This window comes from Excalfactoria chinensis, chromosome 3 (genome assembly GCF_039878825.1).
Source record: "Excalfactoria chinensis isolate bCotChi1 chromosome 3, bCotChi1.hap2, whole genome shotgun sequence".
NCBI classification, from domain to species: domain Eukaryota; kingdom Metazoa; phylum Chordata; class Aves; order Galliformes; family Phasianidae; genus Excalfactoria; species Excalfactoria chinensis.
The window spans coordinates 22,744,774-22,764,521 of NC_092827.1; the positions used below are offsets into that span (position 1 = coordinate 22,744,774).

At 44.5% G+C, this 19,748-nt stretch overlaps 1 protein-coding gene across 21 annotated transcripts in view; it reads right to left on the reverse strand.

Annotated features, from left to right (window-relative positions):
* Positions 1-19,748, reverse strand: part of DST (dystonin) — a 288,304-nt gene that overhangs the window by 245,441 nt on the left and 23,115 nt on the right. For 10 of the 21 annotated variants that reach the window (XM_072332855.1, XM_072332851.1, XM_072332860.1 and 7 more), the window contains exons 1-2: positions 11,091-11,820; positions 10,732-10,939 (exon numbers count right to left, since the gene is read on the reverse strand). In XM_072332855.1, the coding sequence (XP_072188956.1) occupies positions 10,732-10,939; positions 11,091-11,678 (796 nt within the window). In that variant the 5' untranslated portion in view covers positions 11,679-11,820. Of the gene's footprint in view, positions 1-9,988; positions 10,282-10,731; positions 10,940-11,090; positions 11,821-19,748 lie in introns of those variants that run through there. The other 11 variants (XM_072332861.1, XM_072332859.1, XM_072332857.1 and 8 more) reach the window with 3 other exon arrangements.

Below are 19,748 nucleotides of genomic sequence, written 5' to 3' on the forward strand. Positions count from 1 at the left end.
CGAGGCATTTTTTTGTTACCAGAGAAGACCAGTGCATACAGCTTTTGGTGAAGGTCCTAAAGAAGGTGAAAGACAGAAGATCAGAGGCAGGTCAACTCAACAAAACACATTGGTTGGATAAATACAAAGAAATATTCTAACATCCATCAAAAATTATAAAAGATATATCAACATTTCAGTAGCACATCTAAACCTCCAACAGACTACTCGGTGTTGCTCACTGAAACCGCTACATCCAGGCATCTACTTGTAGTGCCAACCTCAGAATATATTTCATGCACAGAATAAAGATGATTGCCTGCTTTCTAATGTTATTTAATGAAATCCATACATTTGGTATTAAATTGCAAATTACTGTGATGATGCACATGCTGTCAAAAGTGTAAACTTAATTCTTTAAATTCTCTTGAGTATTATGTTATTACTAAAGCTAGGGGAAAAATAAGCTTCAGTGTCATAGTCAATATATCAAGACACAAACATATTGTTTCTCAGACACTAACATGATGTTTACAAATGAGACTACAGATGATGAAGATTTGATGCTGCTCAGTGCTGTCTGGACTGCTGAATTGGTTCAGTGTAGTACAAAATCTGAAGGAAATGTACTCTATTTTTTGCTTTTTCATGGATAAACAGTTCAAGTAGAAGCACATTTAGAAAAGCTGTCCTTAAAGAATGGTCATGAGCAAGTCAAAAGCCTATGGGTGACAGAGACCAGGGCAGCAAAGGGAACCTTGTGATCAGGGTCTACTGCAGGCCACCAGATCAGTTAGAGCCTTCTACCTCCAACTACAGGAAGCATTGCAATCGCAAGCCCTTATCCTGCTGGGGGACTTCAGCCATCCAGACAACTGATGGAAAAGTGTCACAGCAAGCTATGGGCAATCCAGGAGGCTCCTGGAACACACTTGGAAAGATAACTTTCCAAGTCAACTGACAGCCCCACCAGAGGGGATGCAATACTGGACCTGTTGCTCACCAATAAAACTGAATTTATTGGTGACGTTGGAACTGGAGGCTGCTTGGGCTGTAGTGATCATGCTGTGGTCGAGTTCACACTCCAGAGGGATATGAGATGGGTGAAGAGTAAAAATGGGAAGCTGAATTTTAGGAAAGCTAACTTCCAGCTCTTCAGGGAGTTAGTAAACAAAAACACCCTGGGAAACTGTCCTCACGGGCAAGGGTGTGGAGTAGGGTTGACAGATCTTTAAGGAGGCTTTCTTTAAGGTGCAAGAGATCTCCATTCCCAGGTGTAGCACATCAGGAAAGGAAGGCAAGAGACTGGTGTGGCTGAACAAACTGAAGAGCAAGAAGAAAAGGTGCGGGCAGTGGAAACAGGGACAGGTACCATGGGAAAAGTATAAGGAACCTTCTAGGCTTTGTATGGATGGGGGTCAGGAAAGGCAAGGCCCAACTTGAACTAAACTTGGCTAGGGATGCCAAAAAGAACTAGCAAGGCTTCTACAGTTACCTCAACCAAAAAAAGAAAGTCCAGGAGGGTGTAACCTCCCTAGTGAGTGACACAGGCAAGCTTGTAGTGACAGAGAAGAAGGCTGAGGTGGTTCACAACTCTTTTGCCTCAGTCTTCCCTAATAACAGCTCTCCACACAGCCCTCAAACATTTGTTTTGGTAGCAGGGGATCAGAGAAGCAATGTCCCTCCCACTGTAAGCGAAGATGAGGTTCACGACCACGTGAGGAACCTGAACTTCCACAGGTCTATGATGCATGGAATGTTCAGCCTGGAGAAGACTGCAAGATGACCTGATCACAGCCTTTCAGTATCTAATGGGAAGCTACAGGAAAGAAGGGGACAGACTCTTCAGCAGGGTCTGTGGTGACAGGACAAGGGGAAATGGTTTCAAACTCAAAAAGGGTATAGGTTAGATACAAAGAAAATGCCTTTTACAGTGAGGGTGGTGAGGCACTGAAATAGGTTGCTTGATGATGTAGTTGATGCCCCATCCCTGGAAACTTCCAAGCCAGGCTAGATAAGGCCCTGGGCAACCTGATCTAGCCATGGATGGCCCTCTTCATTGCAGGGAAGTCAGACTCCTTCTGACTCTAAGGATTGTATGATTCTATATATATTTACATGAATCAACTTGATTTCATTTAATACATTTTGCAACAGAAAGAAGCAGCAAGTTAGAATTTGGGTTGTTACTCCCTGGGGTAGAACAGATCTGGCCTCACTAAGAGCGTATGGATTCTATTAACAAAGGCTCTATTTTAACAAATGGAAATGGGACAACACAAAAGGATCCTGTTGAGCATGATAAAATTATAAGGTAATTTCATCAAGGGACCTAATCAACTTTGGCTTTCTTCCTGTAGTTCATCTGTGTCTGTTCTTCTCTCCTTTAAAGAATTTCTGAGCCAAATTCCACTTCAACTCTACTGTAAATTGAAAGTCAACAAAACTTATCTGCCAAACAAAATTTAGCAATTGTTCTCTAAAAACTGGATAGAAGTCACAGAGCCTGAGAAAAAAAAATGTTTGCTCCACAACACAAAGGAAGAATCTGTATTTTCAAAAACGTACTTTTTATTTCTAAAACAAATTTCCCTTCTGAAAATTATGAACGTTCCTCCAGATAAAATACTGTATCAACAATCCTTGTAAAAACAGAGTTTTAATTTCATAGCTAATCTGTAAAACACAGCATGATGATTCAGTTTCAAGCATTAAGTAGTGACCTGAACAACATATAGTCACTAGGAGAGAAATTCAAAGGCACAAACAGCCTTTAATAGTCATTTGGGATAGCAATGTAACTGCTGTGTGTGCTTTTGAAAGCATTTTACACTGAGACCAGGAGCATGTTAGCAAAAATACCTTGTTCCCAGAAGTTATGGACTCCTGCACAACAGCAGCTTCTCTCAAGAGAAATACTTGAGACATTTCCTAATTTCTAGGACATAATGTAAATCCTTTTTCTCCAGATTAAAAATTTATCTAAAGGAGAGGTAATTTAAAACATTAAATATTGATAAACATTGACAGCTAAGTTCTCAGCTCCTGCCAAATTTAACAGAAGTTTTGTTCAAGCAAAAACCACAGTTTCACAAGAGCCATTCTGCTCTAAAAAAAAACAAAACAAATCTCTTCTGCAAGAACTGCTCAGGATGAATTACCATTATTATTAATGCTGTAAAATGCCTATCCAAATTACCACACACATTTTCTTCTTCTACTGTGCCTAAGAGACCTTGTCACATGAGGAGTGCTGTGGCTGTAACTTGACCAGGCAGAACAGAAGTCTGCAAACAGGAGGTAGGGGCACCCTTTTAAGTACACTGTAAAAGACTTTCAGGCACTTTGCTGTTCACTTACATTCTCAGCAGCATCTTGTCTACAATATCTCTTCAAAAGATGTACAAACAATCAGACTTTTACCCATTTTGTGACCTAAAACATATTTGCTTCTCTCTAATACCACTGTAGAAGAGCCCAACTAATTTTAGATCCAAGCAGTGTTAAGTGTCATAGCTGTCAGATAGCTGGATACCCGAATCTCAGTCCAAAGTAACTTAGTTTTCCAACACTATTAAACTACTAACCCCACTTAATTGCTAATCTGTATTTATATGCATTGTAGAACACATTAATTAAATACTGTAATTTCATGCATTAGCTATGAAGTTGAACTATAAAAATATAACGAAGAACCAATTGAGTTCAGGAGGGCCATGTGGCTATAATCAACAGCAGATTTTGGCCTATGCTACTGAAAAGCCCATCAGAGGCCTAATCCTCCTTGCCTTACAGAAATAGTTACACTAATTGTGTAATTGCAATGCGCAGAATTTAACCCTCAACATATTTGCTTAGAACCTTTGTCCTTCATCAGATTTCTTTGCAACTATTGACAGTTTAACTGCACTTAAAATGCACATAAAAAGAAAACACTGATCAATTATATTCCACAAAAAAAAAAAAATAAATAAAAACATATGCAAGCATAATAAAATTAAATCAGGAAACAGGCTAACTTAATACAGCTAAGGCTAAATTCTAGTGTCCTGAAGGATTACTGAGCAAGGGTACACCCCAACAATCCTCAGCCCCAGACCTGGGAGAGGCCTATGCAGGTGGATGGCTGAGGCCAGTGTGCTCCCAGAAAAGCACTGGAGCCTGCCTACCCAGATAACTTGTAAGACTTGCCCTGAGTGTGCCTTCAGGATCAGACTCGGGGACTGAAGTGTCTTTATGAGTATTGTTTCACCTGTTTGAAAGCGGGGCTGACTGCAGGCATTCAGTACATGAATATTTTCACCCACCATAGAAAAATCAAGGCTTTGTTAAGTTGAACAGCTTTAATTATGTTTTACAGGAAACATTTCAGGCATGCAGCAATAAGCTGCATTCATATTTGACATTTACAAGTCTTTATTCTTTTAAGCCTGAACTTTTAAAATACTTGCGCTTAACTTTAGGCATGTGAATAAGCCCATTTTTTATTCCACAAAGTACTTAATTCTAAGTCCGTGCTGTAGATCTAGCAAAATGGTGGAGTAAATTCTCTGAATTATTCATGCTTTAAACAGTATGAAGAAAAAAAGAAGGAATATACGATCTGATTTTCCATGCAAAAGGTTGCTAGAGATAAGCGAACTAGATCATGATAAATAATGAAACCCCCCTCGTCCAAAAAGCTCTGTAGCCACAACAAGACTTTTTGAACAGTGATGTCTGAAATTGATTTTTCTCTTGATTTTTCCATGCTTCGCCAACTCGTGGATTAGGCCATAAAAAGGCCATAATGAATATTCCTGTGATCACTGCTTATGATGTTGCTGACTCTGTGGGAATTGGGAAGTACCAAAAAAGCAATTTAACAGACCTTCATTTGACCTCCACCCCAATTCTCCTCTCAAAGATATTTGACTTGATACAAAATCCCACCTCCCTCAGTCACCCAAGCAAGTATCTTTTAAAGTCAAGGCAACTGAAACACAGATCATGCACACTATCTAACCCAGCTTCAGAAACCATCCTGAGATGTTCACACAGACAAAACCTCACTGAATTGGCTGGCATTCAGGTTCTAAGTATTTGATTCCAACAAAATTAAGACTTCCTCAACCGATTTCAAGCAAACCACTCACACAACCCAAATCAGCAAGATCTGGTTCATATTTAGAATGAGGCACACTTAAAATAATCCCATCCCAAAGCAGTACGAACCAAAATGGCAACAAGGCTTTTTGCATAAAGGAACCAAAGGAAGGCACAGGTTGTACATTTTTCATGTGGCCTAAGGAGTCCATTAATTTTGCCTGACTTCACAACACAAACGCCATTACTTTTCCATCCTTAATTGAACACACTTTCTGTCGGCTCAAATACTTCGTATTCCCAGGGAGGCTGACTTGTTGTAGGCAATATGCATGGAAAGAAAGCCACAGTGTCACCATGCCGAAAACCTGGGTGCTGACAAAGAACTGAGTGATGCACAGCCAGGTAATCTATGTGTACCTGCACTGAGTAGCAAATGAACGATCCTATTTCTCTGAATACCAAAGTGATCAGTTTCAGGGCTTGAAGGTAACAGCACCTGAGGAGAGGTGAGAGATTAACACCAGAGATGGAAATTCCTTACACAGCCTGCAAAACTGACACTTATATGCCACCAGGTTTTGTTACACCAAAGAAGTAAGAAGAATTAAATCAAAGTCAGTTACTCATAAGTATTTCTTTCTGAATGCAAAACCCAAAGCCCTGAAGCAGAAGCGCTGACTCAGAGCCCACAACAAGATTTCTGGATGTTGTCATTAAGGCTCCTGAGTTCAGAATATAAATGAGAAGTTTCAGAAAATCACTGATTTCAGAGTCAGGTCTAAGTCTGACACTGAACAAATGCAGGAAATTCCAAATTCCTAAAACACTGAAGTGGCTTCGTTTTCAGCACCTGCTCTGAGCAAAGTTATCCCTTTCTGAAGTCACGCTAATGGACACGGATGATAAGCATTCAGATAGTAATTCAAAGAACAATACCCAAACAATGTGAGGATTGCTTTACTTGAATCCACCCGGAATAGAGCAATAGAGCACTGCAACACACAAGCGACACTGCCTTGAACCCTACTCAGGAACCAAACACAACAGATGGCCCACTTGCTCTTGTCCAACATTGACTTGTTTCTCAGAAAACAGAGCTGTTCACCGTGCTTCAGCTGGAAACACAGAATGGCATTTCTTTAGTCAAAAGAGAAATGCTATAACTGAAGCAGAACAGAACAAAGTTGAAACCCAACTTGGCTTTTGCTTTGCACAGCCCCAGACCTGCCCCTTCTGCAGCAAGCTGGCACCATTCTAAAGAAGCAGAGGCCATGCACCCAATCCAAAGAAAACATTAATGTGGCACCTTTCCTCTCATCAACAATAATGCAGGCCAATTGTATGTAGATGGATAGGGAGCTAGGAGATACAGTTTAGTGGTTTTCTGTAGGTACGGTAAAGGGAGGACGGTTGGACTAGATGATCTCGTAGGTCCTTTCCAACCTTGTGATTCTATGATTCACAAATTCACAGCACTTAAAGGTCTGCATGGACCAGAAAACCTCATATGTTTTCAGCTTCAAGAATCTATGCAGTTTTAAGAACACTGTTGAACAACTGTAATCTCTTTCATAGTTATCTCTATGAAACTGCCCTTTGCCAGAAATAACAACCTTGTTGTCATCATTAGGCATTTCTGTTTCAATAATGATGTTAAAGGGAGGAAACTTTGTTACATAACTGTTCAAAGCTTTGCAGAAAAGAGGGCTGCTGCAACTGCAATTTAAATATTTGCTACAGGAAAAAGGGGGGGGAAAAATAGAGGATTCATATAATGTAAGTCTTGATTTATCACTTCAGATCTATGCCAGAGTAAATCCAATGAATGCACTGCACGTACTGACATTGATCTTCAGATCTTTAACACCCAAATCATGTTGGAATGCAACACACAACTACCCTATCTGGTAGAGATGGCATCCAATATTTCTAAACTCAAATGTATCCAAATGCTACTGGACATTTTCTTATTATGAAGTCAGGAGAAACAATGTATCAGTAAGGCTGCAGCTAACAATAATTTCATTATTTTTAGTTCCCAGGCAATGATGATTTTTAACATTCATTTACAACCTCCCAGAGGAATCCAATGCAGTTTTAGATAAAGCTGAACTTCCAGCTATATTTGCATTATTTCTCATCTTCCTGCTCAATCACAAACAAGATATGAAATGTGTCAAATATTTCTGGCAAAATACGCTGGAAGCTTCAATGTCCCTACTGCAATAAAGGCTTTGCCTCTGTCAGTAGCACCTATAGAAATTTATAGCAGCAACTTGTGCCCTTAAGTAGCACGACTGGATATGATTTCTGAATCCTCTAAGATAACATGACGTTTTTCCCTCTATCCATTAAAATACTTCAGAAATACTGCCAGTGAAATGAGTGAAGCAAGAAGAAAAACATGATAGTCAGCAACAGAACTGACCAGGAGTCAGAAAACAACGCTTTCTGCCATGGCAAACAGCTCCTCTGTGCTATCTCAGATTTAGCCAACAGTTGCCTAATTATTTACTGTCACAGCCACAGCAGGCAGAGTCTGGAGACACACGCACGCACTGCTTTCTGCAGTTAAAGCAACAAAGTCATTGACTTTGTACAGCCTTCCAGCCCTGCAGCCCATTCTGGTCAATGAAAAAGATGAGGAGGAAAATCTGAATTTTCTGCCTTCAAACAGGAGCGTGATCATTTTTTTCCCCAAATCCAAAGGCCCGGATGTCTTAATGATACAGCATCACATGACCCCAGGCCTTCCAAGGCAGGCGGTGAATCCTACACAGCTGACTCTGCTAGTTACAGCACTCAACAGCTGGGGCACACATAGTTTGGCACCCTGATAACGCCCGAAATGAACACGGGAGCCTTCTGCTCTTGTGGAGAGGAAATAAATTCCTAAAAAAAGAAACGTTAGCATTAACACTGATGATTGAAGCTCACCTTAAAACTGCGAAGGCAATGTGTTTTGCATTTGGTTCAGAAAAACAATAAAAGCAGTGTTTACAGAACTGAGAAATGTGGAGAAATGGCACTCCCTCTTCAAAGCATATATTGTAGCAATTCTTTTCTGATTAGATCAGCTCCCATAGCAAGTCATCAGCACAACAATCACTGCAGTGAAGTCATACCACTGGGACTCCAATGGGAAATCACGAGCGGCTTGGAAACACGTTTTGGAAAATAATGCCTTCTCCAGGTTTCCAATATATCATAATTAAAACAAGTCTGAATCTTCACCTTTGCTCCCAATGGCTGAATAAAGTACTCCTCAAACAGCACAGCACAGCATGCCGGTATACTCAACGTGACACTAAAAATTAAGGCAGCAGAAATCGGATCCTTCTAAGCAATTGCAGGACTCAGCTATCACTGTGAGCAGCATGTCAATGGGCACCATGCAGCCCCCACAACACAATCAATTCAAACGCTGCCAGAGTTTATTTCTTATTAAAAATGTGAATTAGCTTTAGGAGTTTATTTTAATGAAAATCCATTTGCCCACCAACACTGACAAACCAAATATCTCAGTCCTCATGCAGTTAAGCTCTCTGAAATAAGGGAAATTAAGCCTGTGGTCTCTCCCAGACCTGTAAGACAAACTGGTGGGAGAACAAACCTCACTAAACCTGAACTGAACCACAAATATAGAGTAATGTGAAGCAGAATAGAGGCGTTTTAAATTAGAATCAGGACAGGAGAATAGCTTCCCCCAGTGTTGTTCATTTTGTTTTTTGTTTGTTTGTTTACAGAATGAAGAGTCCACCTGCTTTAAACATTTGCGAGCATTAATTCAGCTACATACAAAGTAACTGACGACCAAAAAAAAGAGAAACTGAGCATAAAGTAAAGGTGTCCCTTTGAAGATGATCAGTTCCAAGCCGTAACTGTTCCTCATCTAAAATGCACTAACGCATTTCAGTATCAAAGTGGTGCACATGCTCCTTAGCTGCACTGACACAATGGGCAACAGACACAAAGGAGTCATTAGCCAATGCTGTTAATGACACATGAAATGCAAGTGGCACAGGTACCGAGTGTGCTCAGGCTGGCAGTTTCCCATTTCACAGCAGCCATCCGGAACGTTTCTTATTTTTCAAGACTTCGCCAAAACCAACCAGGATTAAAGAAAATCCGCTATCAGGATCATCAAATCAAGCTGCCTTACATCATGCCACTCCCTTTCCCATCAGTGGGATCTATATAACCAAAACCTTCACAACTGAACGCAAACATAGGGCTCAAAAGCCACAACTTCTCACAATAAGCATTTCAGATATAAAACGGAACGAATCTTTTTCCCAAATATCACTGAATTACTCAGCACAGCAAACGCCAGCATGTGCCGTGACACCATAACAACTATTTCTGGGAGCAGGATCTGATCGGAGCTGTTCGCTCCAAACATTTGCACTTAAATTAAACTCAGACCTGTAACACTCGCACATTTTGTAGGGGCCAATGCTCTGAACAGCGCTCCCGAATCACATCTCCCAAACGGAATCTCCTATTCCAATTAGTTTCAAAAAGCCGTGTAATTTACACACCTAATGAGCTAAATTTAGTTGCATGAACCTTTATCATGTTAAGTGCCTCTTTTTTCCTGTATTTTCCCTGCATTCAATGACAAAACTCAGGTGCTACGTGCACTAAGATCCTCTTTTGCCAGGCTACAAAAACAAGATTAAAAAGACGGTGGAAAATCAGCAGAAGCTGTAATGGTAGCTAAATGGACACGGAGATGCTGCCCGCGTTTCATAGGGGAAGGTGGGGGGAACGAATAAAAAAAGAAAAGCCATCAGCAGCAGTCGCCGCCTTTCTCCCCGCAGTAGCAGAGCGCGTTGCGGGCTCCCCGCGGCCCCTCTGCCCGCTCCCTCCCGGGGGGACACCCCACACCGCCAGCCCTGCACCTGCTGGGCCGCCCTACCTTTGTATCTCTCCAACACATCCTCGTAGGCTTGCAGGTATTCCTGCTCCTCGGTATAGAAGTACGCGCCGGGGGAGAGGTAGCCAGCCATGGCCGGGGGCTGCTAGCGCTGCCCACCGCCCCGCTCGGCTCCCGAAGGCAAGCAGCCTCGGGAACGGCCGGGAAGCAAAAAAAGCAATATTAAAGGGGCGAAAAAAAAAGACTGCCAGCGGGAGGGAGGAGGCGGCAGAAGAGGACGCTGCCGGCCTGGCCGAGGAAACGCCCATGCTCGGGTTTCAGCAGCCGCCCCTCGCGGCGCGCAGGGGGCGGCCCCAGCCCGGCTACCTCCCGCCCGGCTCCGGCCCTCCGCTTCGGGGCGCGCCGCGAGCGCCGCCGCCGGCGCTTCCCTGCGCTCCCCTGCCTTCCTCTGCCGCCAGCGGAGATCCGGGCGGCGCCCCGGCCCACGGGGGGGGGCCCTGTGAGCAGGAAAGGAAGGAAGCGCCGGAGTCCCCTGGGAGCGCCGATCCCCGCCGCATCCCTCCCGGCGCCCGTTCACGTACACGGCTGCTCCCGAACCCCCCCGCCTGCCTTCCCACGGCCCGGGGGCTGAGGCCGCCCCGCCCGCCGTGGTAACGCCGCAGCCCTCGCGCGGCCCCTGCTGCTTCGCATCAAAGTTTAATGCGCGCACCTGCCCGCAGCCCGGCCGCAGCGCTTAGTCACCGCGCTCGGGAGAGCATCGCGCGGAGGTCCCCGCCGCCCCTTACCGGCTATGCGCAGCACGGCCCGCTCGGCCGGGTCCAGCACGGAGCCGCCGTGGATTTTCCGCTTGGAGCGCTCGTGCTTGGGCAGGTTCCAGGGCAGCGTGTCCCCCGGCGCCGGCGACCCCGTGCCCGACTTCTGGCTGAGGTCCTCCTCCTCGGAGAGATCGGCGGAGGACGACATGGAGCAGCGGTAGGACGCGGTGCCGGAGCTCTGCACGGGGAGACACAGACACACGGGGCCGTCGGTGCGCGGGAGGACGCGCGGGGGTCCCCGGCCCGGACGCGTGGCGTGGGAAAACATCCCTGAGGCGTGGGGTGGGGGGACGCAAAAACCGGGGCCCGGGGAGAGGAACGCCGCTCACCATCGCCGCGGAGACACCATCGGGGGATCCTCCGAACCCGGAGGCGGCCTTCGGGGGCCTCGCTGAGCGGGATGGATGCCCGCGGCTCCGAGCCCTCCGCCCGCTGCTCCCACAATGAAGCCGGCGGTGACAACAAACCCTCCCGCTGCCAACCGCCGGCGTTTGGCTCCCCCGCCCGGGCGAGGGGCAGAGCTGCCGGCGCCGGTCCGAGAACGCGGCAGGAAAACGCCCGCCCGCCCCCGCAGGGCCGCCCGCATCGCACGGTCCCAACCCCGGCCGGGGGGTCCCACGGCCCCGGCCGCGGTGAGCATCGCCCGCACCGTGCTGAAGGCGGCAGATTTCCCCGGGAGTCCGTTTGGAGATGTAAATAAGAGCGAATGCAGTGTGGGGAGAGAGGCTGCTGCCATCCTTGCTGTCCTTTCTGAAGGGTGAGGAAGGAAGCGGAGATGTCAGAATGATGAGGTGAAGATGAGGATACAGCGCACCCACACGGGTCAACAGGGCAGGAGGGGGGGCTGCTGGGGCCTCTCCTGTGTGCCCTCTCTCTGCAGAGATGTGATGCCTGCAGGGGACGGGTGACAGCGACATCTTCGATTTGGGATTCAAGATGGGCGCTACTGTGTTTGCCTTTTGATTACACAGCCAGCTGTGGGCCCGGGCACGGTATTTGGATTTTAGGGGCTACACCAGCCTCAGTTGGGAGAGGCACATGCATTTGAGCACTTGGCAGCCTTCATCCAGCTCCAGGCTGCTGGATACAAAAAGTGCCTCTGTTTTAGGCCTGCCTGGGAGCCCTCTTATTTAGGATGTGCCTTGGAATCCATGTGGCTCTGCTTACAGAAGAAATCTGTGCTGTGAATGATTTCTGATAAAATTCCTTTCTGCTGTCTGAAGTTCTCTTATCGTCTCTCATAAAATGGGCAAATGAGCCATTATTATTACATCAGGGGTATTTATCCTTTAAAAAACACATGATTCAGAGAAACAATGTGATGCATGATGTGCTACACACAGAACTGCCAGTAACATAAATGATCTGCTCAGTAAGGTTCAGTAAGCATGGGGCAGCACAGGAGAACAGGGTTCCTGTGGCCTGTCCACAGCTCCCCATTGTGCTGTTCCCTGCAATCCAGCATCCTGCTTTGGGCCTGTGCCTTCCATTGGTGCTCAGTAATGCTCTGTGGTTTTGGATCTCATGAGCCCATGAGGATGGAGGCAGATTTTGCCTTTCAGCATCTTCACCTTCTTCCTTCCTTGTTTGTAACAGGAAGACTGGAAGCGATCCTTTGTTGTTATTTACATAGCAATGGGAATATACAAAGTGGAATGGCAGTTGTTATTGAAGCTTTGACAAAAGAGATCTCAACCCTACGTTTACCTCTCAAAGTGCAGTATAATTTCTATCCAGAAAGCTTCTCTTTCCTCAGAGGAGCCCTTGGTAGCCATTCTCACTGATTAAAGGTCTCCTTTCATAGCTGTTCTTACGCTTAGAAACGAAAAGCATTGTCTAGTGACCATTCCCTATGTAACACTGAATGGGCCATGCCCTCTATGGAGAGAACCATTCTAAGAACAAGGATGCTGCCCCTCTGAGCACAGCACTGGGAGGTGAGCTCTGTGATGAGACCCAGCTCCCACGTTTTTGAGGAATTACATGAAACAGGCAGAAAGAGAACAGCTTTTGGCATCTGTGTGTATTCCCATTAGCCACACGCCTTTAAGTTGTTTTCCTTCATGCACACACTAACAAAGCTTATGAACCAGACCTACTTTGGTTTATTAACTCTTCAGGAATCACGTTATGCTCATTGTCAGTAAAAAGATGGATGCTCGGAGAGGAAGACTCACAGTGAAGAAGCCATGCCACTGCCAGCTCCCATCTTAGTTACAATCCGCTTTGTTCCTCAGCATTATTTCTGAGAACCATCCAACACCAAAGTGTTTTTAAGAGTCTGGGCTTTGCTGATCCAAAAATGTTTGTAATTAAATTGAACAACTGCTTGGTTTCGCTTGAGCAAATGAACAGCTTTGATAGAAAGTCTCAAATAAGCATTCCATGATTAGAGCAGCTTAGTAACCAATTTAAAGGGGGGGGGGGGGGGGGAGGTGAATAATAGAACGTTTGTAATATCCCAAAAAGGTTCCTGGCTGATCAGAACAGAATGTGAAGAAAAAAAACTGGTTATACTGGGTTGAAAATAAAGAATATGGAAGGCACCTCTATTGTTACAGCTCTGTAAGCAAGTGAAAATGGTACCTGTTGTACATAATTCACTCAAACCTGGATCACGGCCCTCCTTCCCTGACTGTCCTGAGACACAGCGAAGGTCAGGGCTGACCCCTCTGAGCAGGAAAGCCCCAGCCCTGATGCTGCCACGCTTACTCTGTGCCTCCCCCCCATTGTGCATTCCTCCTGCTCGTTATGCTGAGGACTCATCCGTCGCCTCTGATGTTAGGCACGGCCGCGGGGAACTGTTGGATTTGCACGGTATATATGCCTACAGCAGCTTGTGCACCGAAGCCTGTTGGTCGTACATAAGCAAACCTAGGCTCAGTTCTGCCTGCGTTAGGGCATAAGTGCTGACGCACGGCTTCCCCGGCAGTGCCGCAGGGGGGTGCAAAGCTCCCGCAGCCCGCATCGCTCCCGGCAGCTACAGCATCACAGAATTCAGCACGCATCACTGCCGGTACCCGCGCAGTGCCCTGCCATCAGTGACACAGCAGCCGTCTGAGTCAGGCTTGCTGCTGCGCTGTAACTGCTAGCTGGTTTCCAGTAAAGGGGGGAGCTTCAAAGAAGTAAGAGTACGCTTCTTGTAAGTGGGGTATGGCAAAGGATCGAGCCACGATTCTCTTTTTGAGGGGAGAAAGGAGGACTGTTTGTGGTAAGGAAGGCCCTACAGATGATAGGTGGAAAAAAGTTAGAAGACTGTAGCCAGCAAATGGTGTAAGCTGACACACAGCATCACGCCTCCATTACATCAGGCACACCCAAACAAGATCTGATATCTCCTGGACACTGCCGGGTTTTGCACTGTCACTCCTCAAGGGGAAAGATGAGCAGAGATTTGTTTTGAACATCATGGAATCATAGAATCACTCAGGTTGGAAAAGATCTTATACATCATCAGGTCCAACCACAACCTAACCATACTACCCTAACAACCCTCTGCTAAATCATGTCCTGAGCACCACATCCAAATGGTTTTTAAACATATCCAGAGATGGTGACTCAACCACCTCCCTGGGGAGCCTATTGCAGTGCTTGACAACCTTTTCTGTAAATAAGCTTTTCCTGATAGCCAACCTAAACTTACCCTGGCACAACTTGAGGCCATTTCCCCTCATCTTGTCACCTGTCACCATTGAGAAGAGACCAACTCCACTCTCGCTGTAAATGCCTTTCAGATACTGGAAGAGAGCAATAAGGCCTCCCCTCAACCTCCTTTTCCCCAGACTAAACAGCCCCAGTTCCTTCAGTCTCTCCTCATAGGGCACATTCTCCAAGTCCTTCACAAGCCTTGCTGCCCTTCTTTGGACCTGCTCCAGCACCTCCATGTTTTTCTGTACTGAGGTGCCCAAAACTGAACACAGTACTCAAGGTGAGGTCTCACCAATGTTGTGTATAGGGGCAAGATGACTTCCCTAGTCCTGCTCACCACACCATTCCTGATACAAGCCGAGATGCCATTGGCCTTCTTGGCCACCTGGGCACACTGCTGGCTCATATTCAGTTGAACAACAGCAGGCTTTGAACTGCCTGCCATGCAATTCAGGCAGCAGGAACAGCTGGGAGGCTGAGACCAAATGATCATCACATTGTAAAGCTCCCCTTCTTTATGGCACTGGGGTTTGTGCTGTGCAACTGACTCCTAATACAGAAGAATCTTCTCTTTGAAAATAAATTTCATTGTAGTGGGTCCTTTCACTTTGCTTTTTGGAAGCTTTTGGGAAGTAGAAAAAGAAGATCGCCTCGTGCTTCTGACTGAGATTAAACCCTCAGTTTAGATATGAGTTCCTAATGTTTCATTCATACTAAACTATTTCAGAGCTTATGGAATACGTTTTCTTTTGTGGTGTTCGTTGCAGACAATGAATAAACATGAGCAGATATAAAACATTGAATCGTGGTTTACTGAATGTGTTTCAACAAAATTCCTTCTAATTATTAAGAATAATGTAGAGCATCTGTTGAATTTAAAATGCTATTTTCATCCCGGATTGAATGATATCAAGGTGGATCAAATTTTATAGTAAAATAACTTGATACATTTAAGACAAAATCTAGGACAACTGGATGTTCCCATTAGTGAAATCTTTACCCCTTTAACCTGATTAGATGGTAATGCAATGCAGAATACAAAACACCCGGTGTATGTAATCAGGCTGTGTGAGTCCCTTGGGTCCACACATTGACAGAAACCATCAAAATTCAAAACAGATGCAGGAATAAAAGTGCAAATAAGGGCAAAGTAAAAGCAACTCTGCTAAGTTAGAAAAATAATAAAAAAAGAGTGAAAGAAAGGAAGGAAGAAGAAGGAGGAGGAAGGAAGGAAAAAAATCCACCAATGGAGACTCGGCTCTATTAAATGAGTAGTTCTTCCTCTGGTTCTGTGCCAGTCATTTAAGAGCGCATCCATACTTGAAAGTGCCTTCTTTAACAGGATGTGCAAATGTAAGGGCAGAGTTTCTGGCTTTTCATATGATGTTATAGAGCAGAAAACTAGAAAATAAATACCTTAAATATGAAGCTTCTAAGCATCAAGGGTCTGCTTCTATGTTAAACACCTTAGTAAACAGTTCTCATGAAGAATGATTATTACTTTTTAAGGACAGTTTACATTGTCCTTACATTGTCTGTCTTTCTAATGGCAGGAGAAGAGAGAAATAAGCATTCATTGTTTATTCCTGGATGAGACATGAAACAATGCAGCATCTGTACCACTTCTCATGTCAGACACCTACTGGTCTGAAGTGATACCATCTTCTGTAACTTAAAATCAATTAGCAAATATTGCACCACAGAGAGTTTTTGCTTCATTTACTTCAGGTACTGGTGATCTCTTACAGGAGCAAGAAGTTGAGAGATGGTCTACATTTGTAATTCCCTGTTAACTGTGAGATGAACTGGGGGATCAGATACTGCCAAGAAAATTTCCACAGGTCTCAGCCATTTCTGCGAATGGCAATGGGACAAGAGAAGAACAAGGCTGAATAATTCCCTGGAGTTTAAAGTACATTGCTGTGCAAGGAACACCTGCTTGTAACTTCTATTTTTCTTTCTTTTTCAAAGGAATAGGTTGGAAAGCAAGGCACGCTTTATTCTGTGCAAGTAAGACCTAGACATAAGCAGAGCCAAATACATTCAGGCTGAAGTAACCACATTGTGCCAAAGACACCAGTTCTCCCAATACACTGCTTAGTAAAACTGTTCCAATGAAGGTGTGATTGTTTCTGAACATAACCTGAAAATGAATAATATTATATCAGCACGACAGCCCTGCTATGTTTCATATTTAATCCATTCCTCTGTCTCTCACCCATTTCTCTTTTCAGTTTTTCAATATGAATTGCAGGACTTAACCCTGAAATAACGTATCTACATCTGTAGAAGCAGACAAAGTCACTGAAGATTTCTTAGATGGGAAAATAATAATTTCAGCTCTGAGCATCTGGGAAGCTACAGTACACAGAGTCAGTGTTTTAGTTTAGCTTTATACTAAACCCATCAACAAGTGTTATTTCCACGATCTTTAAAAATCAGTGTTTCATAGATACTAACGTGAGAAGTACCAAAAATATCACAATTTCATGGCCTCAAAATTCAGTCTTGTATGAAATACTTTTTGTAGAAGAAATGACTGCTTTATACTGCTGCAAAAACTTTCCATTAACTAAACATTTTTAATTAATTTTAAGTTACAGCTATCTTGCATTTATTAATATCCCCCTCATCTGCCAGACACAATGGAGAACAATGTGACAGATACACATAAGGTCTGAGGAGGACACAGATACTTTTATCTGCTTGTTGAGACCACAAGACAATCATGCAGCAGAAGAAGAACGCGGAATAAGAAACCATCTGGCTTTAGGCACTTCTTTCAGCCTTCTAAACTTCTCAATGTAGTTTTTATATATGTTGTTTTAATAAAAAATTACTCAACCAGAAAATCTATATCAGAGTGTGGAAGCACTCTGGCCTAAGAACTGAAAGCGATTTGATAACTTAATTACTATCAGTACTATAGCGTTAGGCAATGGTAAGAACTAAGGTAAGTAATTAAGCTACCAAATTGCTTTCAGTACTAAAATCCATTTTTTTTTCCTTTATGTTTGGTTGAAAATATTCCCTGCACAAGCTTGAGTTTTCCTGAAAATGTTGAGACAAAGGCTGACACAGAACCCTGAGAGCAAGATGGATGAAAATACCCCGTACTTCTCTGTCAACACTAAGAATTAAAAACAAAATAAAACTGAGAGGATTCTAGGCTTTGGAACAGCTATTTTAAATCAAGCTCCACACAGAGCTTTTATCTTCTTGCTTAAAAGTTTGTCAACATTTGCCAGCGATAAGTCTTTGAAATATAAATATCGTGTGCTATCCCTGGCACCACAGAGTATAAAGTAGATCTCTTGAAAGCGTGGTTTTGATCTCACTGCACTGACTAAAGAGCTGCTGCAGAACCTACTGTTCTCTTGATCAGAAGTATTTTTCCTCTACTGACACCTGAAATTCACACTTGGTCTTTAGTTTTTGAGATAGTAGCGTTCATTTGCTTAACTGCTCCTCTTGCTTCCCTGATGCAACAGCCTGCATCATATTGCCTCTCAGCACTTATTGGTTTTGCTGAGCTAGTCAACTTCTTTTAACATCTGATCTGCTCATTCCTGACATCTGGTAGCCCTTCTCTGCAAAGTTAAATAGTTTTATTTATTCCTAGGGCTTAGGTGACTACCAGTGTGATTTCGCTGGATTTTTTTCAAACAAGGCCATGTTTGAACTTACAGCTGATACCTCTGTTGGTTGGTACTCACGAACCAAAGACTCCCAGGACACCTACAGCTGCCAGGCCACTGCCCCACCACCACAGACTGACCACACAAATCCCATCCTCACAGCTCTTACCTCCCATCTGAGGACACCTATCATCCTTGCTGAGGAGCTGAACGGGATACTTCCAACAAGGAGATATGTAGACAAAGCTGATCTCTTCGCCTAATAGTAGCTTGGCATAGTTGCAGACTGATGGCAAGGTGGGCAAGAAGCATGGAGAGCAAAGGCATGCAGGCACCAGACCTAATGGGCAGGAGACTTTCTTATACGCTCCTGGTGATTTGCTCAGCCTTGCTTAGCCAGGAAGAGGAAAAAGCCATATGATCTGAATGCAGTGAGGACAAACACCGGAACCAGCATGCTGGAGGAAAGGGCAGGAGAAATACAGCGGGACTGACAGCCTGAGGGACAAACACCGAGACTGGCTGAGTCCGGAAATAGAGTCTGAGGGCTGGAGCTGAAGAGTGTTTTAAGGGCTCAACAGCCTGCATAAAGACTAAAGGAGAAACAGAGCTGCAGGACAACAGCTGAGACAAGTGACTGTGCTGGAAAGAGTGGACCAGGGGAGAACCAAGGATCTGATGAGCTGATGTAAAACTGATAGTCCCTCAGCAAAAGGCTCTGAACGAGGTTACCTGATGAACAAGGCAGGCAGAAACTGAGGAGTCAGTCTCCAAGAAGAAAGACAAAGGAGCCAAGGAAGGTAACAAGGGGGCCTCAGGGAGACACAGAAATCAAAGAGCTGGTTAAACAAGTACCTCTGAGCACCACAGTGGCTGAGTCTGGGGCTGGCTCCACAGGTACTGAGACACAGGAATGACACAAGGACTGACAGAGTGAGTGAAGAAGGGCTGCAGTCAGCAGAGGAGCAAGCAGTGGGAAGTACGGCTAAGCAGGCAGCAGAAAGGAGCCAGTGGTGGAATGGATGCAGGCCAGGAACAGGCTGGAAGGGATGGGGCAGAAAAAGTAAAGGTTGGGAAGAATGTGCACAAAAAAGCACATTCCCCTGGGAAGCCTGTAGGAAACTGTAGGGAACTCCACCAAGAGCACATATCTGAGAGTTCCTCTAGAAAATTAACTCTTCCCCTGTATTATTGATTCACATGGAAGAATACAGATACTGCCACTCTCTGAGTTTCAGTAGCAGTAATTTCTGTGGCATAGTTCAAGTGACTAAACCTGCTGATGAGCCACCCAGCAGAGCTTCTTTTTAAGTTAACGTTTTTCAACAGTGGGATCTTTAACACCAAGTTCCTGCTGAAGCACTACTCTTAAGGTTGCAAAGTCAACCAGTAAAATGTTACTAAATCCCTCAGCATGCAACATTACTTCAGCCTTTTTGTTTCCATGTCATACGCAGTCATAACAATCCGGTCATATGCTATTACATGCACAGTTTCTAGCTCCTGTTTAGTGCAATTGACGGGTGATATTCACTCCATGAACAGTTGCTCAATATTTGGTTTTGCCATACTCTGTTCAGTGGGCAGCCCCAGAACTTTTTTCATGCTACTGAAATACTGATGTGAAGAAAAAATTACTCTGTAGACAGTTTTGTGATGCTTTTCACTACAGTGATATCTGACTGTAATTATCTTCTGCAT